The 25714-nt window shown below is 56.2% G+C and overlaps 1 protein-coding gene across 1 annotated transcript in view; it reads left to right on the top strand.

Moving 5' to 3' along the window:
- Positions 1-2294: 2294 nt before the first annotated feature.
- Positions 2295-25714, top strand: part of RXRA (retinoid X receptor alpha) — a 114751-nt gene continuing 91331 nt past the window's right edge. The window contains exon 1 of the mRNA XM_075054680.1: positions 2295-2462. Within this exon, the coding sequence (XP_074910781.1) occupies positions 2435-2462 (28 nt within the window). The 5' untranslated portion in view covers positions 2295-2434. The remainder of the gene's footprint in view (positions 2463-25714) is intronic.

The raw sequence follows: 25714 nt of genomic DNA on the forward strand, positions 1-25714 counted from the left end.
ATTTCCTTTTTTCCCTTTTCTCCCAGGAGTTAATGTAACTCAGCCATAAAAACTGACTTGGAGATGAAACTTGGCATTTAAGGTCCCAGCCCGGGAGCAAATGAAGTTACCAGTTATAAACACACACCAAAATCTGTTTGGACATGCTGAAATTACAGGAGCAGAGGATAAAAAGGATCCAAGATGTTTTATTTTGTTTTAACTTCTGCGGCTCCGCGCGAGTGTCAGTTTGCAGCCGCTTGCCTGACGCAAGATGGGTCCTCTTGGTGTTTTTCTTCTTCTCGTTGTAATTAAAGCCGATAAATGGCAACGCATCTCTCTGGGAAGGAGGCAGGGGTCCTGAGCTGGTCCGCATCAGGATCCTGTGGGGTTGCCGGTTGCGTACCCCTCGTTTAACCGCTGGCGTGTGGGTCTGCCCAGAAGGAGAGGCAGGGTCTCTGCCCTGGCAGGGATGCGGAGAAGAGCGGGCAAGAGTTGTAGGAGAAATCAGGTACCAGGGCCTCTCCTGCGTGGCTGCAGACGCCACGGTGACAGGTATGAGATAGACCGATAAGTGCACGCAGGTGATAGGGACGTGGCAATGAAAGATAAGAGCCTTCATTTTTTATAGGAGGAGGTGCTAGATTGCTAATATTTATGACATGAGACGCTTTGCCAATTAAAGAATAAATCACGGCAGATAAGAGGCTGGGAAGCGCTTCACGGCCGGATCTGCCACACGGCGAGAGGATGGTTGGTGGTGGCAGCGCGCCCGTGGGTGCGTGTTGGGGAGCGGGACGGTGATGGGTGCCCTCCCGGTTTCCCCCAACCCCACTCGCTGCGGGAGAGCTGGGAGCTACCTGTGCCGGCAGAAAACCCCGGCACTCGTCCCCGGTGTCATTTTGGGTTTCCTTCCCCACCGCGCGCCAGCAGCTGCTGCCGCGGACCGAGCCTGTTTGTTATGCGCGTTATGGCCCTCAAGAGCGAGGGTCGATATGATGTTTAATATGCTTCGCGCATAGCGGAGTCGCTTTGGTCCATCAAGTCACTAATACGCATTCTTACGGGGCTGAGTATCGTTTATTAAACCTGGAGGCATGCCGGGGAGGGTGGGGGCCAGGGCCCCCGCTGCTCTGGGAAGCAGCCAGCGATGCCGGCGGGGTGGTACCCGCGGTGCCGAGGAGGTGAGAGTTTGCAGACGAACCGCACACGCACAGAGAGTTATTTGTTGGGCCTCGTTTATGGGAAATGAAATAAATCGCGCTTTGAAGGCCGGCCGCCGCGCGACACGCCCCGGGGACAGGGAACGGGGCTGAGGGTCTCGCTGGCTGCCCGAAGCCTGGGGACAGCGGAGATTGCTCAGCATCACTCGAAGAGCCACCCCCTTTCCCGAGGCTCCCACCGCAGCGCTCCGCACCCCATTTTTTTTAATTTTCATTTTTTTAATTTTCTTTTTTTAATTTTCTTAATTGTCTTTTTTAATTTTCTTAATTTTCTTTTTTCATTTTCTTTTTTAATTTTTTAAAAATTTTTTCAATTTTGTTTTTTCAGTTTTTTCAGTTTTCTTTTTTCAGTTTTTTTCAGTTTTCTTTTTTCAGTTTTTTTTCAGTTTTCTTTTTTTTCAGTTTTCTTTTTTTCAGGTTTTTTTTCAGTTTTTTTCAGGTTTTTTTCAGGGTTTTTTTTTCAGTTTTCTTTTTTTTCAGTTTTCTTTTTTTTCAGTTTTCTTTTTTCAGTTTTTTTAAATTTTTTTCAGTTTTCTTTTGTTTCAGTTTTCTTTTTTATTTTTCTTTTTTATTTTTCTTTTTTCATTTTTCTATTTTTATTTTTCTTTTTTTCATTTTTCTTTTCTATTTTTCTTTTTTCATTTTGTTTTCCATTTTCTTGTCTTCCAATTCTCTTTTTCCCCCAATTTTACATTTTCTCCTCCTCCCCTCTCCCCATCACTTTAAAAAAAAAAAAAAAAAAAAGAAGAGATTATTGTTCTTCTTTCCCCCGACCCCGGCGGGGCCGGGCGCGGGGCGGCGCTGCGCGGCGGGGCGGGCGGGCGCTCGCTCGGTCGCTGCGGGGCGGTCGCGGCTCTCGCTCCCCCCTGCGCGGGGCCCCGGCGCGGAGCTCGATCGCGCCCAGCGGAGCCGAGCGGCGGAGTTACATTGTTGGAGTTTGCAACAACTCCGCGGCCTCGTCTGCGCGCCCGGCGCTGCGCGGGGCCGCCGGTGCGGGGCTGCAGCCTTCCCCGCCTCCTCCTCCTCCTCCTCCTCCGCCCCTTGGGCTTTTTTTTTTTTTTTCCCCCCCTTTTTTTTTTTTCCCCTCCCTTCCCCCCCTCCTCCCTCTTCCCCCCCTCCTCCCTCTCCCCCCTTTCGCTTTGATTTCGCTCTCCTCCCCTCTGCGCGCCCTGCGTGTGTGTTTTTCGCCGCCGATCGTCCCCAAGCCCCTTGGCATGAGTTAAGCACCAGCTATGGACACCAAACACTTCCTGCCACTGGGTGAGTTTTGTTCCGAAAAAGATTCTCCATTCCTACGGCGGGGCGGGGGGGGGGGGGGGGAGGTTGGTTAAATAAAATAAAATCAGCTCCTAACCTGCCCGCCCACCCCCCCCCCGGCCGCTTCCCCTTCCACCGGGGAGGCAGCGGGCGGGGGATGCGCTGCGCCCCTTCCCCGGGGGGGGCCCGCAGCCCCGCGGGGAGACTCGGTGTCAGCTCCGGGGAAAGTGCCGGGACGGCCTTACCCCGTGGCCCCCCGCTCCGGCCGCCTTGGTTTAGTTATTATTTTTTGTTTGGGTCTTTTTTTTTTTTTCCCCCTTTTTTTTTTTTTTCCTTTGAGGCGCAGCCGGGGGGGGGGGCGGCGGGCCCCGGGCGGGGAGCTGAGCTGAGCCCAGCCGAGTCGAACCGAACCGAACCGGGCAAACGGTATTTTCAAACGGGGCAGCGGGTACCCGGGCTCGGCCGGGAGAGCCCCCTCCCCGCCCGGGGGTAGTTCTGCAGGAGGGTTTGGCAGCTCGCAGCCTCAGCTTCCCCCCTCTTGCTTTCCTCTCTCCGTTTCTTTTTTTAATTTTTTTTTTTTTTTTTTTAAATTTTATTTCTTTCCTCCCTTTTCTCCCTCCCCAGCCGGGCAGGGGGAGGCAGAGCGCCCGTGGGGACCCCCGTGCTGCGCCCACACTGGCCCCTCCGCTCGCATCATCCCTGTCTGGCAGCTCCCAGAAGCTTGGGACCCTCTTTTTCTTTTTTTTTTTTTTCCTCCCCCTTCTTCTTTTTGGTTACATTTTAAAACCTATTCCCAGCTGGAGTTTGCCATCCTTTCGGTGACTGAGTCAAGTCCTAGCTTGTAAGGGCGAATGCCTCCTCGCGTCTCGGTTTCAGGAGAAGTGATATTGCAGAGCTCAGTGTTCAGGGTGGGGGGAAGAAAAGTTTTGGCGAAGTAACCCCGGCGCCAAGTCCAGGCCAGGGGGAAGAGGGACGAATCCTGCCATCTCTGTCACCGCTCAGCACGGTGGCGCGTGGGCTACCAGCCTCTGGCCGAGCAAGCCCGTGGCCAGTGAGATCATCTACTCTGGCTTCCCTGGGCTTTAAATCAGTGCTCAGCCTCTGCTAGCCCGTGGTAGTTGTGTTTTGTTTCTTTATTTTTTTAATGGTGTTTTTTTGTTTGTTTGTTTGTGTGTTTAAGAATTGCAATTTTAGTTGTTCCTTTCTAAGAGCGGTGTAAATATAAACACCATCACAAGGTCCGCAGCTAGCCCAGCCCCCCCGGGAGGGTTTCCAGGTCTGCTGGGGGCTGGGGGCTTTGGTAGGGAGAGCCTGGCAGATCCTCAGCTGGCATCTACTTCCCCCCTCCCCCCCCAAATCACGGTTTTACAGTGCCCCTCGTTGATTCGGCTGTGAGGTGGGAAATGCTGCTGGGTTGGCTTACCCAGAGTTGCTGCTCAGGGGAAAAGCATCTCACCTGCAGTGTTCCCCCCTCGGGAGCGGGTCCTGCTTCCAAAGCCAAACCGATTCCTTTCGGGTCCATCGCGTGCAGGTGTCGGGGGTCCTTGCGAACGCACCCGTCGGAGCAGAAAGCGCCTCGCCACGCAAAAGGGGTTTAATCTTTGGGGCGGCTGTTGCGAGAGCTACGTTTCCTTCGATGCTCTTAAGGCGGTCCAAACCTCTCTTGCTACGGGCAGGATCAGGCCCCTATGTGTATGCTCGCATTTTCCTTCAGACCAGAGCTCTGCTGTTACGCTGTAGATGCTAAATAATACGTTGTGTTATTAGTCATGTTGACTTTGACGGGGGAGGAGAGGGGGAGCGTGTGTCACCTTGCTGCTGGCTCGGGGAAGGATTTTCACAGTGGTGCAAATGAAAAACAACTGATTTATCTGCTCATTTATAAATGCGTGTGTACGGTGGGGAGAGGGTGGGTCTTTGGGACACGCTGGGCAGCCCACGGGGAACATCCAGAGGAAAACCAAGGCGGCCACCCCAGGACAGCGGTGCTGGGCGGGGGTTATAACTTCGCATCGCCGGCTTAGGAATAAAATTCAGCCGCCTGCGGGAGCCGTTTAGGGTGCGTGGTCTGGGTTTGTGTCTGCCGCGTGTTGTGCTGCTGCAGAAGCGACTCCTAAACTTTACCCGCTGGCCTTGCGTCACCGGTTGCTGGAAAAATCAGTTTGGGTTGTAAGGGTCAGGGGGGGTTCTGCAGGTTTTGGAGGGGGAGATCTCGGTCCTGCTCTGAGGATGGGAGGGCAGGGAGAGCCTGAAAGCGTGTGAGCAGTTTGTAAGGGCGAGGGGAGCCTCGAGGAGGGCCAGCAGAGACCTTCCCAGTGGAACCAGAGCGGAGCTGGTGGGGCCGTGGTGCTTTTTAGAGGTGGGCTGGTCCAAAACCCGCCAGGTCCCGACTTTGCGGAGTGCCAGGGTGTTTTGCCAACCCTGTCCCGTGTCGTGGTTGGGAGCTGGCATTTGCAAGCCGAGGGGGGGGGGGGGAAATAAAAAATAGCCAAGCTTGTGGAGTTTGTTTCCCTGCACACCAGTACAGGCCTGAGCTGGAGAACAGGAGCAACTGGGGGCCAAAAGCAGGTTCTGTTGCTGTGTGGCCCCATCAAAATCTCAGCTCAGTTTGGCCTAAAAAGGATAACCTGGAGGAGGTTCCTGGCCGAGTCCTGCCTGTGGTTAGACTCAGATAACCCCGCTGATGTCATGGGTGGAAGCGTGGCCAGCGCTGGGCACTTTTAATAGTAGTATCTCATTTTCCTGCTCGTCTCGGGGGTTGCTGGCAGATGCCAGGCAGAGGCTCCCCGCAAGGACGGCACGTCCCTGGGCATCTCCCAGGCTGGATGCTGTGGCTCTCCATCTGCTATCCCACTCCCAGGACAACCTGCAGCCTGATGGCAGGGTCCGTGGGCAGCGGGGCTGCCTGCCCCTGCCCCGTGCCTGCCTGCGTGCGGCTTTCCCGCGTGGCGCAGGTACCACCGCAGCTCGGCGTGAGGTTCAGAAACACCGCGGGCTCCGGCAGATGCTGCCTTAGAAGCCGTCTGGGGGTACAGATCTGCCGTTACTGGGTTTTGAATGATCGGGGGGGTGTCTTGCTTTCGCTCCTCCAGGGTGGTGGTGCTTTACCATCTCCAGGAGGAGGAAAATCAAGAAAAAAAAGCCGTCGCGCAAGTGATTGCGAGGCTGGGGGGGGATGCCCATCTCCTGGTGGGGTGGACGTACCGAGGTCAGGCTTTACACGGGGGCCGGGTTGGGGACTGATGTGCAAACCAGTAGGTGCTTTGGGTAGGCAAACCAAGGAACTCGGTGCTTTGGGTAGCCGCTTGTTCCCAAGGCTCTGACCACTGCGATCCTTTTATTGCTTCGTTTTCTTCTTTGCCCATTCCCCTAAGAAGGCGTCGACTCCTTGGGGAGCCAAAGGGGGGTGGTGAGCTCAGGGAGCCGTCCCTCGAGGCTCAGCCTCATGGAGGGAAGAAACAGTTAACGGGTGTCCGAGGTTGGTGCTTCCCTCCCGGAGGTCAGTTCGCCGGGTTGCAACCTCTGCGAGTGTGTCTTCCCACCCGCGCGGCCGTGCCAGGGACGGCCGCGGCTGCTCAGGATGTGGGGTGGGAAGCGGCCGTGCATGGTCCTGGCGAGGCCGGAGCGGGAACGCCTCCGAGGAAAACAGCAAAACAACCCCGCCGTGGTCGGTTAGGGGGGAGCAACCTGGAAGGTTGCTTTGGGTGGAAGAGAGCGTGGGAGCGTGAGCATCCACAAGGCATCTTCATCCCGCATCCGCTGGCCTTGCCATCGGGCACGTGGCTGGGATGAGCCCGGGTGCTGTGCAAAACCCGAAGGAGATTCGTGGGAGCCCGTGGCTGGATTGAAACCTCAGCGCCGTCCTCAATTCTGCTTCTTACAGCTTCAAAAATTTACAGCCGATAGGAAAATCCACAGGGAGGAAAAATTCTGAAAGATGCGGAAAGTGTCACGGCTTGTCTGAGCATCCCTGCGAGGAAGGAGGACTCCTCTGCCCCACATCTGGAAGATGCTGGATGGCTCCGTGGGGCTGCCGGTGCTGTACCGGAGAGGGGCCTCGTAGGAGCGAGAGATAGAGTATAGTCACGTCCTGGTCTCTCTTGCTGAAGCATAGCGTAGGGCTCGACCTCTCCCAGTTGACATATGCAAAACAAGCTGGGAAGGAATTTTTGCCTTTTTCAGAATCTGGGCTGTGACAGTTAAATAAATCCTCTGAGGGTCCCTGAGTTTACTCCACACCGTCCTGCTGTGTTGGAGAGAGCGTTTGTGTTTCTCGTATTTAGGGCATTTTATTTATTTAAAAGAGAGTGGGGGAGAAAGCCACAGAATTTTAGTTATTCATTGCAAATATTATTATTGGCGTTCTGCTCCTGTTGGGAAAAAAAAAAATCAAGGGGGGAATCAAAACATTTCACTGGAAAATACACCCTGGCTTCGTCCCACCCACATCTCGAAGGCGAAAATAAATATTTATTAAGAAATGGGTTAAAAACCTTTTTGTTGGAGTATTGTTTTCTGGGAGCAGGGGTGGATTCCCATATGCCAGAGCCCTGCCACCCGGCTGAATTTTTTATTTTTGTATTTTTTTTTTGCAGGATGGTTAAGAAAACAAACAAACAGCGGAGCTGTGGGCGCCGTGGGGCAGGGGCTTGGGCTTTGGGATGTTCTTTGGTCCTGCCTCTAGCACAGGGTGCTCATTCCTATTTCGGGGGGGGGACCATGTGTGAGCAGGGTATTCCCCCGAGGCTTTTGGCTGCCTGAAGTCACCGAATCATTCTTGCTATAAATATCCCGCAACCCCGCTGCGGGAAGCGGTGAGACAGCAAGAGGCGGTGGCCCTTGGCAAGGGGCTTAACCCAGGGTGCTGGTGATGGAGTGGGGATGCCAAGGGGGTCCCTGGCCCCCCCCCAGCCGGGCTTTTCTCTGCCAGGCTGGGCTGTGGGTGATAACCAAAGCCGGGGACACCTCAAATCACTGCTGGCGAAGTGCTGGGTATTGCAGGGACCTTCCCCGGGAGCTCGGTAACCTAATTGGGCTCTAATTAATGGTGTTCTCTGGCTCCGATCCCCGGCGCGTCTCCCCATCATCACCTCCGCTCGCAGGTGGGGGGACTGGGTCTCTCCTCCCTCGGGCCGGCGGTGCGAAGGGATGCTCGGCAGCGGGATCCAACCTGGCAGTTCCATAATTGCTTCCTAAAAGGCCCAGGTGGGCTCTCGAAGTCAGTGTAGCTACAAAGCAATAGGGGAGGCAGCCTGGGTGGTTTTATTTTAATTGATTTTGTCAGGAGTTGCTGTATTTTATTACATTTAAAGACTAGACTCTGGAATAACTTTGAACGTTTGACACGCACACAAAAAGCAGCTTTCTGACATTTTCCTCTTTGCTTGTCTTTTATTTTATTTCTCCCCTCTCCTCCTCCTCAAAGGGAAGCGTGTGCCTGGAGGGAGGACAGAGGAGGAGGGAGGAGTGGTTGTGTCTCTCCAAAGGCTGCTCGAACATCAAGGCAGCGCAAAGCAGACGAAATAATATTGCAAATAAGGATTTAAAAAACCCTACAGAAGGATCCCCACACATGCCAGCCAGCTCAAACTGCTAGAAGATTTTCAGACAGAAGCAATTTAGCCTGGGAAAATGCTCTATTGTTGAGATGGAAAGTGGCTGTGAGAACTTGCCTTTTCTGACAACGTTTTGCTTAGCAAAAGCAAAGCAAAGTCAGGGAAACAACCTGAGTTTTTATTTAGAGAAGACAGAGCATTTCAAAATGGAGAGTGTTTTCTGAGATAAACAGGGAACAATTCCCTTGCAAGAAAGGGAAGAAAGGGTTCAAATTAAGCCCAAATGCAGCTCCTCTCCTTTGAAATTTTGTTTAACATGGAGTTAAAAAATAATCCTGTTCAAACAGACCACTCGTAAGCATAAAATGGTTGATGGTTTTTCCCCCCCCCCTCCTTTTCCTTTATTGTGATCGACAATAAAAGTTTCAAGGTTGCACCTTGGGGCTGTAATTCTGATCGCAGCCCTGTTTGTGCCAGCTCCTGCCTCTGCACATCAGGAGGGGATGGATCTTGCCTTGAAACTCAATAGTCTGCCCAGATGAGACAGATACAGGGTGGGAAACTGAGGCACACGGGTGCGTCTGAGCGCCGGCAAAGCTGGGAACGGGGCCCGGAGCGAGGGCGTGGGGAGGTTGTGAAACCTCGGCTGGGACGGCGGCTTCCAGCCCCGCGGAGCAGATCCGTCTGGGATCTGAGCTCCGTAGGGCTCCCGTGGGCTTTGGAGGGTCCCAGCTCTTGGTAGCTAAAAAAAAAAAAAACAACCCCAAGCTGCTTTTTGGCCTGGGAGCAAAGAAAAGCTTCGCAGATGGGGCTTTGTGTGTAAGCCAGGTGCTTCCAAACCAGAAGGCAAGGGAGAAACACCCTAAATATTTGTTTTATTAAGTATCAGGAGGAGGGCTCCCGTCTAGTGAAGATGGTTCCTCTCGCCGTGGGCTTTGCTCCTTCTTTCAGATCCCGGGGGATTGGGGTTTTTTTTGTGGATAGGGGTTAATCTCTTGGTTTTGGTGGGCCCTGAGTGGATGGTTGATGGTTTATTTGGGTTTGGGTCTTGTCTGAGCCGTAACCTGTTCCCTGGATTGCATCGGCTGTGAGATCACTGCGGAGCAAAGAGATAAAAGGTGCAATACTGGTATTTGTGACCAATAAAATGGTAATGGGATTCCCGTCTGGTTGTTAACTTTTCATGGTCTCCTTTTTTGTGAAGTTTTGCCTTTCTTCAGCTTTTACAGACTTTAAAAAAAAAAACACAAAAAACCAAACCAAAACGGGAGGGGAAGCTGAGAGCAGCCCTGGAACCCCCCAAGGTTTACAGCCCCCTCAGCTCATGGAGCAAATCCTTTGTGCTGGGGCTGCCAGGAGCGGATTAGGGAGGGATGCCCTGTCTAGTTTCAGCTGGCTGTGCGGCGCTGGGCGCGAAGGCAGAAACATTTGATTATTGTTTTTCCATTTTTGGCCGACAAGTAAGTGCTGGAAAGTTGGTGGGGTGGGTTGGTGTTTTTTTTTTTTTTTTGGGTGGTTTTCTTGTTTTTTTTTTTTTTTTTTTTGCTGTGAACTCTGTGGGCCGCTGCGAGACAATTTTGTTGTGGGCAGCGCGTCTCCTACGTGCCCATTACGGAGGCGAAATGAGGCAAGGGCAGGGGTGAAGCAAGAACGGAAGGAGAAGCGCGGGAGAGGGGGTGCGCTTCCAACCGCGATCCGCCTGGCGATGCGAAGGTGACGAAGCGGGGAGACGGGGTTGGCATGGGATGCGATGGAGGAGGCTCGTTCTGAGCGGGTGAGAGATGGTGAGCGACGGCAGAGGCAGCCTCTCCCCGAGGACCCGCGCGCAGGTGGGGGCTCTTGCAAAAAGGGGGGAAAAAAGAGAACACCCCCTTTCCCAACCAGCCACCCATGCTGTTCTCCCCTTCTGCCCCCACCTCCTCTTTTTGCCGCCCCGTTTTTCTAAGACGAGCGACTTTTATCAGCCCTGGGAAGCTGTGGGCTCTGCCCCGTATGGAGGAGCTGTGGCCTCTCGCGCCAGCGAGCGGGACCCGGCCGGCGGCAGATAACGGCGTATCGGCGGCAGGTCGTGCCGGAGGTGCTCGCTCGTGCCGTGGTGGGGAGATGCGTGGCCCCGTGTTGCTTTGCATCGGTCTTGGGGCTCCTTCTGGAGACCCCCGTGCGCCCTACGGCCGCCCTGACCTGCACCCCTGGGGGTGCTGCAGCCTGGGGGTCAGGGCTGTGGGGTGAAAAGCAAAGGGGGTCCCTGCGAGGGACCAGGCAACTTCAGCAAGTTGAAAACCGCTGAGCTCAGAGCTCTGCACCTGCACGGCCAGCCCTCCCTTTTGACCTGCACTTGTTCAAGTGTGACTTTCAATTGATCATAAAAATCCGGCATGATTCACAGCGCTTCTGCCCTCCAGCCTGCCGGGCTCCGTCTCTCCGCATTCACTTAGCGTGAGAGAGCAAATTGCCCTCCAGTTCATCCTCCTCATTCTTAATGGGGAGCCGTTGCTTTCTGGGTCTGCTCCCCCCATGCACTCCTTGAATTATAATACATTAGAGATGGTGGCTTAGAATTCTAATTTAATTTTCTCTCTCTCTTTTTTTTTTTTAATTTATTAAGAAAACCCATTTCAGTGCAAGCTCCCAAACGGTGGGGTGGGGAGGGAGGGAGGTGCAGCTCCCTGCTCCATCCCAGCGAAGACCCTGTGTGCGTGCATGTGCGTGTGGCTCACAGACAGTGAAATTGCACCCTAGAGTTATAAAGCAATTGTCTAGCTCAGCAGCAGAATGAGCATGAAATGGTGCAGAAAGCAACTAAATAAAATTGGGTAAGGCAGATGCATGAAAATAATGACATCTCTATACCGTAGTCAGGCGCGCTTGCTCTTTCTCGCACACGCAGATAAACTTTTATAACAGACTTTGCATTTATTTTCCCAGGAAACTCTTCTGAAATGGAGATGTGTGTTAGTGCGGCGTGAGCCCCCGCACCCCCTGTCCCATGTTTCTGGGGCCGTCGTGCCGTGCATCGCCGCCCCTCTCCTCCCCTGCTGCTCTCCCTGTCCCCCTTTTCCCTTTTTTTTTGTTTTCAGAGCAGGATTTTTATGCTCAGTCAAACACCAAAACGATAACCTTTGCGACTTCATTTCCCTTTGGCTGTGCCGGGCTGGGGGGAACGCTGCGAGCGGGTGGCTCTCGGGTCTGACCTGCCACGTCCCGTGCAAATTGGATGAAGGGATGCTTTCCTGGCTTGCTCTCACTTCTTTTTTTTTCCTCCCCAAATGGTGGCAGCTGGAAGGATGGGACCGTGCGGGCTGTTGCATGGAGCTTTAGGACATGAGAGCGGGCATGGAAAACACGGGTCGGTACATTGGCTGTGTCCCCGCATCCCTCCTCCCTGGGGATGGCTGGTGGCACCAGGGCCACCCGCTCCCACCCTCCGTATTTATTTGGCTGCGTAGCTTAGAAATGCCCCAAACTGGGGGCCTGAAGAATTGACCTTAACTGTGATTCCTCCCCAAACACCCGCCCCAGTGCTTCCCCTGTCCCTCCTCCAACGCTGCCCTGGAGCCTTTGGCCTCAGCAGAGGCACATTCCCCCCAATCCGCTCCTGGGAAGCCGATATGTCCCCCGACACGGTCTGACTTTCCGCTCCCCTTGCGCCAGGATCCCTGCGAGGCTGGGAACAAACTGTCAATCTTCCCACCCAGGAGGCCCTTGAGGTGACATTAAGGCTGTGTCCCCGCCATCCTCGTGCCCTCCTGCCTCCGAAGGCGTTGCTGGGCGCTGCTCCATGTGCTCGTGGTGCTGGGGATGCCCTTCCTTGGTGGGATGCTGCCTGCTGCATCCCGCCCGGCTGGCTTGTCCCAGGGATGAGGAGCGGGTCCCCCAGCCTCCCCAGTCCTCTGCTCCCCTGTTCGGAGGGCTCGGGGCTGAGCTGGTCGTGGATCCTTTCTCTCTCTGCAAGGAAAATTGAGTCCATCCTTTTTGCTGCTGGGCTTGCTGTGCCGGAGCCTGGGGCTCAGCGCCTTTGCAGCGAAACCTCCGCCTCTGATTTTTTTTCTTTGCTGGGATGTGTCCCCAGGGTCCCAGATTAGCTGCTCCAGTGCTTTTCCCGCTGCCTCCCCGTCACACGCAGACCCACGCGGATCCCACGGGTGGCTGGGAGCTGCGTGTTGGCCGCGCAGCCCCGAAGCGCAGCACGGCACCGAGCCCAGCGGCGCGGGACACGTGCGTGTTCCCCTCCTGGCTGCCTGGAAAAACCTGGCTCCTCTGGAGAGAGGCAGAGGAGGAGGGTTCCCTGCAGAGATTGCTCCGGCTCTGGGCAGACGGATGCCGAGACCCTGCCAGCGTTTTTTTTTGCTGGTGCGGAGCCACAGCCCCGGAGCGGAGAGCCGGGAAATGCACGCATGCAAAAATCAGTGTGAAGGCATAAATCAGGCTGAGAGTGAAAGGTTAAAGAAATCCAGAGGAAGTGGAGTGATGTGCGTGATAGAAAGGGGTTTCCTGTACCTACCCGGGCCACCCAGGCTCCTTTCCTGTCAGGGTAAACCTGCTAAAGCCGAAACTTTCTGCACCCCTAAGCAAATCGTGGTCTGCCGGACGGGCACGTTGCGAGCAAGCTGTGCCAGCCGCCGCGTTAATACTTTCTGCTTTACAGTATGCTCTCCCCGAGCCGCTGCGGTGGTATTTATAGGATGCCCAGGCAGCTCTGGGGGGGCACCGCAGCCCTTCGACCCCGTGGTGGGGAGCAGGAGCGGAGCTCGGGGAGGGCAGATGCGATGACCCGTGCTGGAAGCTGCGCTGCTACGGTGCGGCCCTAAATCCTCATCCTCTCCGCTGCCTTCCTCCCTGGGCTGGTTTTCTACAGGTGAGCCGTGCTGGCCGGCTGCCCTGGTGTTCCTCATCAGGGACCGGACATCAGAGGTGGCTCCTGGAAGAGTTAAGACTCCTGGGACAATTACCTGCAGGCCCCCATTTAAACACTTAGGAAGGCTTAGCTGTGATCCCTGCTGGAGATAAGGCTGGCCCTAGGCCAGCTGATACCTATTGTTTGCAAATGTCGGGAGACTTGATCTGAACTGTGGGTTCAGAGCCAGAGTTTGCTGGGAGCAGGAATCCCAGATGTGCTGGGAGGGAGGGGGGGGGGTGCTGATGCTGTGCAAGGGGCTTGCTCCTGAGATATGTAGCAAGGCAGTGCCCCAAATTACACCCTGCCAGCAGGTTTTTCTGCTGCTTATGGGGCTGGCAGATGCAGATTTAGTTTATTAGGGTTTTTGCCCGTGTTTCAGGTTGTATTTTGGTAGCGGTGCTGCTGCGCCCTGCAGATCCAGGGCTTTGCCTTGGAGCTCCAGTACAGCTCTGCCTCCGGCTTTCCCCCTCCTCTCGGAAGGAAAAACCAGCAGTTCCCTTATGGCAAGTCGCTCCCTCCGCACACCTCACCTGTGGGGCAGGTTTAGGCTGTGGAAATCAAGAGGCCATCGGTCACCGCCGGCTTTGTTTAGCTTGGGCGCTGGGTTTTCTCATCTTTGTTGTTTTTCCGCCTGCGCTGCTATCGCCGAGGGGTGTTCGGTGCCGCTCCCCGCAGGCACCCGGGCGCTCTGGTCGGCCGGGTGTTATGCCATGGGAGCCGAGGCTGGGCGGGCACGGAAAACCGCGTCTGGGTTCCCCAGCGAGGTTTCACGGCCTCTAGGTGTGTGCATGAAATGTTGCAGGGCAGGGATTTCTTGCAGCAAGCCCTGGGTGGCAGATAACAGCGCGGTGCCCATCTGAAAACCCCCACCTACGCAAACGGGGAGGCTCCACCTCTCCCTGCGCCTTCCCAAAACCCTGCAGGGGATGCAGGACTGATCTGGGCATCCTCCCAGGTCTCTTTCTTGGAACAGTGGCATTTGCCCCTGGACATTGCCCTGGGTGCAGTAAGGTGCAGCCCACCCTGGGGCCGCAGCCTGGTGTAGCTCAGCAGCACCCCGGGAGCGGTAGCTGGCATCAGGGATGCCCAAAAACTCATTTCAGGGATGCACGAGCAGGCGAGCCCCGGGATACAGCCTGGGCAGCAGTGGCGTGGAGGGCGAAGCTCATCCCACCTCATCCCCAAGAGCGGAGGGATGCTCCCAGTCCTGCCTGAAACGTGGGGACCCCAAACCAGCCCTTTGGAGGGAGAAGAGCGTGTTTCAGGGCAGAAAAGTACCTGCTCTGGGTTGGGGTATGGGTTGGGGTATGGGTTGGGGTCCTCGCCGGGTGGGAAGGGGCGAGCGTGGGGCCGGCCGTGCATGCCGGGGTGCGGGGAGGTGCCCGTGGGGCAGGAGCGGCCGGTCCTGCCAGTTCTGCCCGGTGCTGTGCCGGGTGCTGGGAAGTTCCCCCGAGCTGCGGTCGAGGCCGGGGTAAGGGCTGATCCCGGGTCCCGCTCTGCCGCCGGTTCCCCGGGCTCTTCTTTGGCTGGTCCTGATGGCTCAGGTGTAAGTCTCTGGGAAAGCACCCAGAGAAGCTTGGCCTCGGCTGAGAGTAAAAGCTTGCTTTGCATGGGAAGGGAAGGCAAAGCCAGCGTGCTGCCTAATTGCATGCACCTTTACAAATTAATAAGGTAGAAGTGACTCTACCAAAAAAACCCCAAAACCCAATGCATTGGCCTGCCCCTGTAACTGTCAGTGTGGAAATCATGGGCGCATGAGGACTTGCAAGTGAATAATTGAATCCGCAGCCTTATTTCCAAAGCGGAGGAAACGAGCCTCCCAATGGTGCCCGGCCCTGCGCCGGGGCTGGGGGTCGCGGGTGACCCCCCGGCAGAGGAGCCTTTGCCAGGGCGGCTCGGCTGGCGCAGACCCCACAAGCGCCGGCGGGATCGGCAGCTCGGCATTGATTTCATCGAACGGGTTCAAGATCGCGTCAGCTTAACTAAGGGCTGAGATTGACCCGCGGTGATTTGCTGACTTTATTATGAAGATGGTGATGTGGCTGGGCTGGGGGAGACGGAGCTTGTCCTTCCCATCTCTGTGTGGTGGGGTGGCTTGGTACGGGACCGACGCCTTTTCCAGATTTTTGCTGTATCTCTTGCTGTGAAGAGGTAAAATCCTGAATGTACCTTGAAGGAGTGTTTAGAAGGACTTTCCATCCCAGCTCTCGGCCCTGTCAGTAGCTGCAGAAGAAGAATGTTATAAGGAGCTATTCATCATTGCAATTATTTTATTAAGAGTACACAGTGTGCTTGGGAGCTGGAAGAGATGGACCTTTGGGATGTTTTCAGCATTATAAATACTGGTTGGTTACATCACCCGGCTTTTAAAAAATGGTATGTGTAGTCCTGATGAAAGAGGATTTGCAGACAACCTTGGAGAGGAGAGCCGCGTGTCTGTTCCCAGCAGGGCGAGCAGCGCGGCTTCTGCCCTTGAATCTCCCTCGGGACCAACGGGGAGAGAAGCCTCTGGGCTCTGCCCCTCGCGTAAAATCCCAGGGGGAAATTTGTGCCTGGGTGCCCGTTTCGGGCTGGAGGTGGGTGAAACGGGCTCCTCGAGGGCAGCCGAATTATTATCACAGGCGGTGGGTTAGCTCCTCTGGCCGAAGGAGCCCTGTAGCCCACCGCTGCTCCCTCTTCTGCAAGCGCCCCGTATAACGTCGTGCTACCAAACCCCAAAACGCTGCTCTGAAGCCTGTCCTATGGTTTTCTGTCCCGTGTGGGGCCCTGCATGTTTTTTCCAAGGCTTGCCCACCTCGGTGGCAGCCCGTCCTGCTGCGGCAGCGGTGGAGAAGCCGGTGGGAAGCTGGCACCTCCGCCTGCGTTATCGCAGCCGCGCTCCGGGGATAAAGTCCACGATGGGGAAAAATGCCCGGTGGACTTTTAACTGGAGTCCTCAGGAGAGCCTAGCTTAGAAACCTTTTAACTGTTTCGTGGCGATCTCGGCTGGAAAACAAAGAATTGGGAAGAGGGTGGGCTTTCTGCCCCCGGGGGTCAGGTCCCAGCAGCGGGGGCTCGCTCGTGGCCGTGCCGGAGGGGCGATGGGGACCGTGGCGGGCGATGCTGGGGTCGTCGCTGCACGTATCCACCCCTCCGCTGGCTTTGCTGTTGTACCCTCGGCTCTCAGCCCAGCGGTGCCATGTAGTATGGACCCCCCAAAATCCAGCTGTGGGTATATAGAGGCTTCAGCCCGGGTCACCGGACTGTCCTCCTTCGGACACGTCTCAGCGTGGGTCCCTGCCCTCCTCCCTTTGCTCTCCCTCCCGCTGCGTGGCCTGAAAAGATGAACCCTGTGCGGTGGGGAGGGGGTGGGCATTGCTCTACAGCATCCATATCAATGGGAAGCGGCATCTGAAGGTTGAAAAGAGACTTGGCTGCTGCTTTTTTTTTTTTTTTTTGCTGTCCCGTATGCTGGTTTTGCCTCCTGCTTCAGGCACCTGGGTCCCTGGGGGGCTTTATTTCAGCATCTTCATCCTTATTCCTCTTGCCCTTTCCCTTGCTTTTGTTTTACTTTTTTTTTTTTTTTCTTTTTTTCCTGCAAGTTGTGAGTCTTGTTTGCTCTGGGTGGGTCTACGGGTGCTGAGTGGGTCCCCGTTGCCTACCCAGGGCTCGAGCGGGGGAAGAGCGGGGTTTTCCCATGACTCCAGCAAAACCAAACAGCCACCCTCTTTGCGTCACGGGGCGATCGATCCGGCTATGACGGGGACGAGGCGTGCTCCTCCAAAGGGCCAGGGCTTTGCAGGAGGGAAATTCGTCCAAGCGGGGGCAATGCAGGATTTGTGCCCGTCGAGACCAGCTCGGCGTGGGACGGCATCGCTGGCAGTCCCCGGAGGCACAGCTTTGCAGGGGAGCGGAAAAGCTCCCTGCGTGCCACGAGCTGTGCCCTCGGTGGAAGTGATTCCCGGGTGAGAAATTCCCACTGTGGAAGCCTTTATTACCGGGCAGAGCTAGGTTTGTTTTGTTTATCATCCATTTACTTGGCTTTGGAGGCATGCCCAGATTTCTCCAATTTTGTGTGTGTGGATGTGTGATTTATTAGGATTCAGGGTTTTTTTTCTGGTTTAATTTCACTTCCTCAAACTGACAGGCTGTTTGAACAAACTTCTTTTGGATGATTTCCTCTATAGTTTTAAAGGGACGCCTAAAAATAAAGAGAAAATGTTGCAGCATGGTTGACAATTAAAAAAACACCCAGTCTGCCACTGTGACAAACCTCAGCCCTGACTTTGGTAATGGAGAGAGCTCAGAGGGTGGAAAAACAACATGATTTCACTTTTGGGTACTTAGAGCTTTTGACAGCACTTTAGGGATCACTGGCTTTACTTGTTTCGCTGTTGAGCTGATCGTGCCGAGATCCTGCACATACTTAGGCATGTTCTTAGCTTTCTGCATGCGAGTGGTCCATTAAAATAGCTGTGCGTGTCTAAAGCTTTGCCAGCTCCAAGCTTTGGTTTCCTCTCTTTGGCTTGATCTGTTCTACAGCAGTCAGGAAGAGGGGGGGGGAGAAAAAAAAAAATCCATTTAAGAAACACTGGAAAATGTAATTGCAACCTCCAGAGAATGGGGAGCAGGTAGGCAAGGGCAGAGCACCTGTAGCTGCCTTGAGCTGGGTTTGCTGCTTTTGTTCCGTCGGGTTTTTTTTTTACAAGCTGGGATTTCGCAAGGGCGACGTGGCTTTCGAAATAACTAAGACAGGGTTTTGCCTGGGCGTTCTCCGGGGCTCGGCGCCGGGCGCGTTGCTGGCGATGCAGCCCATGGCGCCGGGAGCTGGTGGGGAGCCCCGGCGTCGTCGGGACGATGCTCGGGTGCTGCCTGGGTGCTGGCAGGGACCTGGGGGGCTGCTCCGTCCGTCACGCTCACGGTGCCTGTCAGTGGAGAGATTGAGATGAAGGAAAACTTCCTTTCCCCCCCTGTCCAAGCTATAAAAGCATGAGAGAGAGAGAAAGATTTCCCCCAGGGATCAGCACTGATAAAAAGCCTCTCTTTTGAAAAGCAATGACAGAAAAGAAGTGTGTCTAATCCTCCCGGAGAAGAAAGGGAGAACATCCCTTTGCCGCAAGCTGCGCGGGGGCCGGAGGGACCGCGGCGTGGACGCAGCGACCCGATGCTCCTACCCGGCCGGATCCTGCCTGGTGCTGGCTGATGCAGAGGAAGAGCTAGGTCCTCTGTGCAGGAGCAGAGATGGGGTTTTTTAATTGCATGGGATCCAGGCGAGCGGGCTTGGAAGAGCTCATGGGAGCCAGCCCTGCAGGGTTGGGGGGGCTGGCTGTGCTGCGATGCGGGGTGCAGGCAGCGGTTTGGGGCTCGTGGCGGGTGGGGAGATGCTGCTGGCTCTGTTGCCATCCCCACATTGCTCAATCTTTGCAGAAGAGCCGCTCTGACACTCGGCGAGGGAGAGGCACGCACAGATTTATATTTTTTTTCTTCCCTTTTACCCTTGGCCCCCAGGGCTGGAGAAAGCTGGAAAGGGGAGATGCAGCCCCGAGCGAGGAGGGATGCTTGTCCCCAGGGTGGGTTATCCGAGGGACTACCGCAACCCTTGATCGCTTTTTCCCGGTGGTACAGGGGTGTGCAGCTGGCCTGGCTGGCTGTATCCGCAACTGTTTTTCCTTTCCTGGTACAACCACGTCACCATTTCGTGGGTGACAACCTGCAGTGTCCAGGCTTGGCACAGGAGCTGCTCCGTCACCCTGTCGGCAATGGGGTGGTGGTGGCTCGGCCGCTGGTCCTGTGCTCGCAAAGTCCGAGCTGAGGCCGCCCAGTTGTCTTTATTGCTGTTTGCGGTTGGTGATTTATTTCGAGCAGCATCTGCCCTGTCTCGTGACTTGATTAAAAAAAATAAAGCAGAGGGGCACAGCGTGGCTGTTGTGAGCTCGGGGGGGGGGGTCCCTTCCCCGAGCCCCCATGGGGTTCCCAGCCTGTGCCCGAGCTGTACGGACCAGGGAGAGGCTGCTCCACAGGGATTTAGCAGGAAAACATGCTGGGGATGGTAGGGTAAAAAGCAAATGGCAGTGTCGCAGTGGAATGACCTGTCCGGCCGGGAAAGCAGCTCTTCTGGGGATGGAGAGGTGGGCGTTGGGGTGGGAGCCCTTCCTCTGCATGCCGGGTCGCAAACACCCAAGCGGTGTTTGGGGGTGACCGCCCCACTCCTGGGGACCCACTGCCTCTCCCATCAGTGGGGCTGAGGATCCTTTCATAGGCTGTAGAGCTCGTGAACAATTATTTGTGTCTCCTTGAACTCGGTAATGGTAATCCACAGCAAGTAAAGTCCTCACTGGGCTGAAATTAATGAGTTTATGTTTAAACAAGAACAACAATCAACAAAACCCAAACCACGACCCTGCGAAGGAAACCCCTTTGGGAAGAAAGGGGTTGATGGGGCAGCAGCGCGATGGAGCCCTTCCACAGTCCTGCTGCTACTTCGGTGGCTGGGGAGGAAAATAAAGGTGACAGCAGGGTGTACCTGCTAACTGCACAGCCTGGGAGGCAGCGGCACGATCTGCGTCCCGGGGATGCATCCCGGGCTTCCCCAGCAGCCTCGCCTCGGGATGCGCTCGCTGTGCTTCTGGGTAAGGATTTTTGGGGTGACGGTCAGCGTTTTGCTGTTGGAGAAGCACGCCGTGCTGGCCGGCGGGCGAGCACGGAGCATCCCTGTGCGCGGGGAGCCTTTGAGGCACTGGGCATTAGGCGGTGCGTATCGTGTCTCAGTGTCACCTACTGCCTGTCTGCTTGGAAAATGGGGCTGCAATTTTGAAGATCATCCTGGGACGTCACGGGCGACAAACTTTGGTGCCGGGAGTTTATGCCCTGGCCCTTGGGAAGGGCTTTGGCAGAGCCCGCTGCCCTCCGCTTGTAGACGGAGGGAGGGAGTGACTCATGAACCCCTCGCGGAGAAAGAGGAGCAGGAAATTAGCTCATGGCTCTTGTGAAAGAGAGAAGCCAACTTGATACCTATAATTAAAGCGGGTGTCAAGGCATGAAGTGCAAATTCCTCAGTGGGCATCTCACCGGGAGGGAAAGCAGCGCTTGCCGGCTGACCCAAAAGTGGCAGCTCCTCCCTGGAGAGGATCTGCGGAGGGGTCGGCGCCAAGTCCCCGAGGGCCAGGCATGAGCCCCCAGCTCCCATCCTTCCCAACAGTAACGAGCTGATGTGGATGGCAAGGCCACGCGTGTCCTGTCCCTGTCCCGTCCCCATCCTGCTGCTCTAGCCAGCACGAAGGAACCGGCTGCGGGAACGTGCTCGGTGCCCAGCGGGGACGGTGGATCTGCAAAAAAGCTCCCGGGATGCACGTGGGGCTTGTCGGGGAGTCGAGGCGTCCCTGGGCGCAGAGCTGGGGTAGAGAGCAAGGCGAGGGGGGATTTTGGGGTGCTTGCTTTGGGAATTCCCGGTGCTTTGGGAATTCCCGGTGAGCGAGGACAGGAGCAGGACGTGGAGGCAGCGTCCGTGATGGTGCGGTGGGGGGGGATGGCCTCGGGGAGAGACCCGGGTCCTCGCTGGGGTTGGAGGAGGCACTTGGGGACCCATCCTGCTGGGGTGCTTGCAGCACCGTCTCTGTGTCACCTCGGTGGCCTCGTTCCCCTGAAGCGCTTGCGTTGCGCCCCAGCACGCCTCTGAGCGGAAGGGAAACTGAGGCACAGGGATAACGTCGTGTATGTGTTTTGCACGAGCGCTGAGCGCACGCGCGGTGGCTCCAGGCTCTTGCACCGGTTCCTTCTTTTTCCAGCCGCTCCTACCTGCAATCCCTGGGGCTGGTGCCAGGAGCATGCAGCGAGCGGTGGGGGTCCCTCCATCCGTCCCCCCAGCCCAGCACCCCGGCTCGGTCCCCGCGTCTGCGAGCGCCTTCCCAGCAAATGTCAGATCTGCTGAGCAGATGGAAAAAAAGAAAGAAGAAAAAAAAAAAAAACCACCCAACCCAATAATATGAGGAAGAAATGCTGGTGTGTCCTGGGTGGATTAGTCGAGACTCCTCGCCGGATTCCTCCGAAGGGAGGTGCTCGCGCTGGAAGCTGGCCACCAGCCGGGCCTGCCGCATTTTTCCGGGATTCTCTTACCATTTGGGGACTGAACTTTTGTCTGAAAAATATGTATTTTTAACTTGGTTGTGTCTGAAGCTTGTCTTGGCTTCGGGCTGCTTGGCTTTCTCCTGGTCCAGCATGCGCCGAGGTGCAGGCGCTGGGAGGGGAGGGCCAGATCCTCCGTCCTGGACCGGACCAGGAGGAGGAAGTGAGAGAAGGAAAGGTTCGTTCTGACGCAAAAAAAATAATTTCAGAAGGTGCCTCCTGCTTGGCCCCATTGCCCGACATCCCCAGTAGGAGCATGGAGCAATGGCACCGGTATGTCAGGGCAAAAGCAGCGGTGATGGAGACATCGGCGAGAATATCTGGTGTTAAGACAGTTAGGGGAAAAAAAAGGAAAGGGGATAGGAAAGGGGATAAATATCTCAGAAAGGCTTGCAGCCCCTGACACGCAGGACTGATGGACCCAGATACACGATTGCCTTGGAAACAGCCACTGAAGTGTGCGATATTTCTGTCTCCGGGTGCTTTTTTTCCCTCCCAGCTGTGGAGCCGGCACAGGACACCGGCATGGTGCTGGGCTCTCGCCGCAGCCCCGGGGATCCCAAACCGCTCCTGCCCTTAAGCCCGGCTCAGCCCGCCGGAGCGAGAACGTGGCCGCTGAGGATTGCGCTGAGCTTCCAGCTCCGCAGGGCAGGGATGAGGCCGGCGAGGTGCAGCGGGTCCTTTGTTTATTGTAGGGTTGCCGGACGCAGCGTGGCTCTGCGGGACTGCTAGCTCGCTTCCCCTGCTCGGGAACGGAGCTTGCCCAAGCCAGCAGGACAATCCGGGCTATGTTTTCATAATTAAAACAAATAAAACAAACCCGCGCGGGGCGTTATTGACAATATGCGCCGGGGAAAAGTTGAGCCGAATATCGTTTCCTCGCGGAGTTTTTTTTCCCTTTGTCGCTCACACGTGAGTTTGTTGATGTTGGCTGCTCCCGAGGCCGCGGTCTCGCGTGCCGGGCTGCTGCCGGACGGCGGCGGGGCTGCCTGGGGAGCCGGCGTGGGGTGGCCGGAGCTGGGCTCTGCCCGCCACGCTAGCGTGGGATTTGGTCCCGTGGCACGTGTGGATTTGTTCCTGGGAAGCCGGTTGAGAAGGGCGGCTGCGCGGGACTTGGGGCGCTTTTGCGAAGCGAAGAGATGCTGCCGCTCGTAGGACGTGCCGCTGGGTCTGCGTGGGGTGAAATAAAATGCCGGGGTTTCCTGCAGAGGGCTGGCAGGCGATTTTTCCAGTAGAGACCGGTATCGCTTCCTTGCTGGTTGTTGCCTGCAGCATCCATCCCTGAGGAGCCGCACCGTGGTCCAGCAGCATCGCTCCTGCACGGGGCTTGAGACCTGGAAGCGCTGCAGCGCCTGGCAGGATGGGCAGAGGTTGTGGTTTTGGGATGGGGAAGCAGCTCTGGCTCCTGGCTCCCACCCAGCGCTTTGAGCAAACATTGCCCTGAGGATGGAGAAGGGAGACCCAGCCCCATGCCGCAGCACTAGCTGCAGGGATGCAGCTGCAGCAGTCGGGTGCTGCATCCACCGAGCAGAATTAGTGCCGTCTCAGGTGATGCTGGATGCTCCCCCAGGGAGAGACATCGCTTACTGGGGAGGGGGAGATGGCCACGGGTGTATGCACACAGGGAGAGGGCTTGGGTGTCCGTGCTCACTCTGTTGGCAGGTTTTCCCCCTGCTGCTTTCTTGCAGGCACCAGCCCGGCTGAGGATGCCGCGGGGAGGGATGCGTGGCTGGGTGCGGGACGTCACGGGGCGCAGGGGGGGAAGGTGCGCTCCTCCCCTCGGGCCGAGCTGCAGGCAGACACGTTCGTATGGGAAGCATATGGCAGGTAATCCAGTGCCAGATGGGTATTTGCTTCCATTTTGCCAGCCCCCAGTGGGCCCACGCGGCTCTACGCGCGCGCAGCCGGGCAGCGCTCAGCGGTGTGGCTGGACGCCCGCGGGGGACAGCCCCAAAATCTCCCCTGGGAGCCCAGGGCAGGAGGACCGGGCAGGGTGCCGGTGGCACGGCTCGCCAGCCTTGTGCAGCCGTGCAGAAATGCCCTGCGGAGCACGGGCAGCGCCGCTCGGACACCGGTGTGATGAGCTGTGCGAGGGCTCTGCGCGCAGGGAGCCGGTTGAGGACACCGGCCCCTGCCTAGCGGGGCACGGCTTAAAGCTGGGCTTAGGAGGTCAAAATCTAGCTAATGAGTTAATGGCAATTAATTAACTTCAGGGCACTTAACAAATATTAACTAATTGTTTTGCTGGGAGCAAGGTCCGTACAGTTGCCCCACCTTATAGACCGAGGCACCGAGGTGTGGAGCCGTGCATCCGCGGACGAGGTGCGTTAGCGTCAGGGCTGTGATGAAAGCTGGGGGCTAATTCTGCTCCTCTTGACATGGTGAACAGTCACCTGGGATTTCAGGCATGGCAGGATCAGATCCCACCGTAGGCTCCGATCTGCTTTTCCAGGAAAGCAAACTACACCCCGTGGACTTTGGAGTCTGAGCATCTCTCCGCCTGCTCCATCCCTGCGTGCGTTTTCGGGGGAGGCAGCCGTAGCCGTGATGCTCTCGGTAACCGCTGCCCACGCAGGCGATCTTGCGTCTGTTGGCTTTTTACTGTGGTCCCCAGAAGCAGCAGCAGCAGCACCTGAGCAGTGTCTGCGGTACCCGCAGCGCGGTGGAGGTTTTGCAGAGGGAGAGGAGCCCTCGGGGGGGGCTCGGGCTGGGGCAGGGTGCGAGTAGGTGGGTGGCAGGGTTGGTGCAGGTACAGCTGTATTTTAAATCCCTCTGGACAAAACCGTTTGGCCCTCACGTGCTTACTGTTTGTTTCTTTACTTCTTTTCGCGGCCTGGGAAGTTTGTAGAAACGCTGCAAACGGCAACTTATTTTGTCAGCTTTTGGGGGAGGGAAAGGAATTAAATCTCAGAGGCCCATTGTGCGAGCAGAGCTAATTTTAGGCCTCGGATCTTAAAATAGAAGAAAGAAAAAAAAACCCCAAAACTAGGTGTTTTCCCCTGGGCCAAGGGAAAACAGGCTGCCGGCGTCGGCTGACCACCTGCGAGGTGGCCCCAAGGAAGAGACGCGGCTACCGCTGGCCAAAGTCAATACGGGAAGGGGCACGGCGGCGTGGGGACGAGGCGAGGATTAACCACCCGGTTAATGGCACCCGGCAGCGCGGTGGGGCCGGGGGCTGGACGCGTGCTGGGGCCCCACGGCTGTGCTGAGCAAGCGGCCGGTTGCAGCTGGGTGCAGGGCATCCTTCCCTCTCGACGTTAAAAAGGCAGCGGAGGAGCGTCCCCGCGATGGGCTGGATCCCGTTTCGCGGTGGGGCTACTCATCCTGTGAGCAAGTATTCTGGCTATATTAAAATGCTTGGGATTTTCAAGCGAATTGAAGCGCTCCGAGCAGTGCCAAGAACAATTCAGCAGCCTCCAAAAACAGCTTTCCCCGAGGATTATTTGTTCCTCTTGCCAGAAGGATTGATGAGAACTGGTAAGATTCAGGTGACTCAGCCCAGCGTGACCCGACGGTCTCATCCCGGGCGGGCTGGCCGCTCGCTCCCGCTGCCGAGGGGGGACCGTGCCGTGGCTCGGCGTGGGGTCCCCGCTCTCCCCGCAGCCCCGGGAAGGAGCTCGGCGGAGGCTGACAACTTGCAGGGCATCTCGAGAACATCCCTGCGAGCTTGTCAGCACTTTGTAATCTCTTTTCTCCCTTCTCCCCAGGAAAACTCTTGGAAAGGTGTTGACAAATTCGGAGGGTGCCGCGGCCGAGGCGGCGAGCGAGGTGATGAGATGTGGTGCGGGAGCAGCTCGGGACCCCCCCCGAGCACCCACCAAACCCTCCTCACCTGCGGGAGCCTGGCTGGCTCCGAGGGGCTGGAAAGCTGGTCCTAATGACAGAGCGGGAATAATTCTGGCTGTTACCTTAATACCAAAACCGGTGAACGCTACGAGCTGCCTTTTAAACCGCCAGAAGTAGCAAAAAAATGCAAGGCATGCGTTTAGGCAGAGCTTCAGTCTCTGGGTGTTTTTGGAGGAAAAAAAAAATATACACAAGGCTGTTTTCTTTTGGTTAAAACCTCTTTTGTGATCCCCCTCTTTTGGATAGCTCTCTAACTTTCAACAGCTCACGCAGTAGGTGGATGTTTGTGCTTGGAGATGTTTTTCCATATGCTTCCCATAGCTCCGCTCGCAGGTTTTGCACATGGGATGGAAGAGAGAGGTAGGCAGCTTTAATATCATATGATAATATGAAATTAACTCCAACTTACATAAATTGAGACACCCAAGCGGTTTTTGGCCTGGGTAGGGCATGCTGGGGGTTCCTGTCCTCCTCCTCCTCTGCCCAGGGTGGGAGGCAGAGACCCCGGGGCTGGGTGGGAGCAGGAGCCCGCGTCTCTCCGTGCGTGCACGGCTATTTTTTCCCGTAATCCTTCTCCTGCAGAGGCTGAATTCCAGCCCGGGTGGGAATTTAGGTCAAAGGTGATTTTAGTTCAGACGAATACGCTCAAATTAGGGCTTTTTGTGTTTGCTTGTGTTTTGATTTTTTTTTTTTTTTTTTTAAAGGGACTTGCACAGGCAGGGCTGCAAGCAGAGCTTGGCAGATAGATGGTCAGATCCTGATCATCCTTAAATCAGGACAGTGCTGCCTTTGCCTGTGGCAGGGCTGGGATTTCAGCTGGAAAGGTCAGAATTGGTCCAGAGTTGGTCTTCAGCCAG

This window comes from Buteo buteo, chromosome 23 (assembly GCF_964188355.1).
Source record: "Buteo buteo chromosome 23, bButBut1.hap1.1, whole genome shotgun sequence".
NCBI classification, from domain to species: Eukaryota; Metazoa; Chordata; class Aves; order Accipitriformes; family Accipitridae; genus Buteo; species Buteo buteo.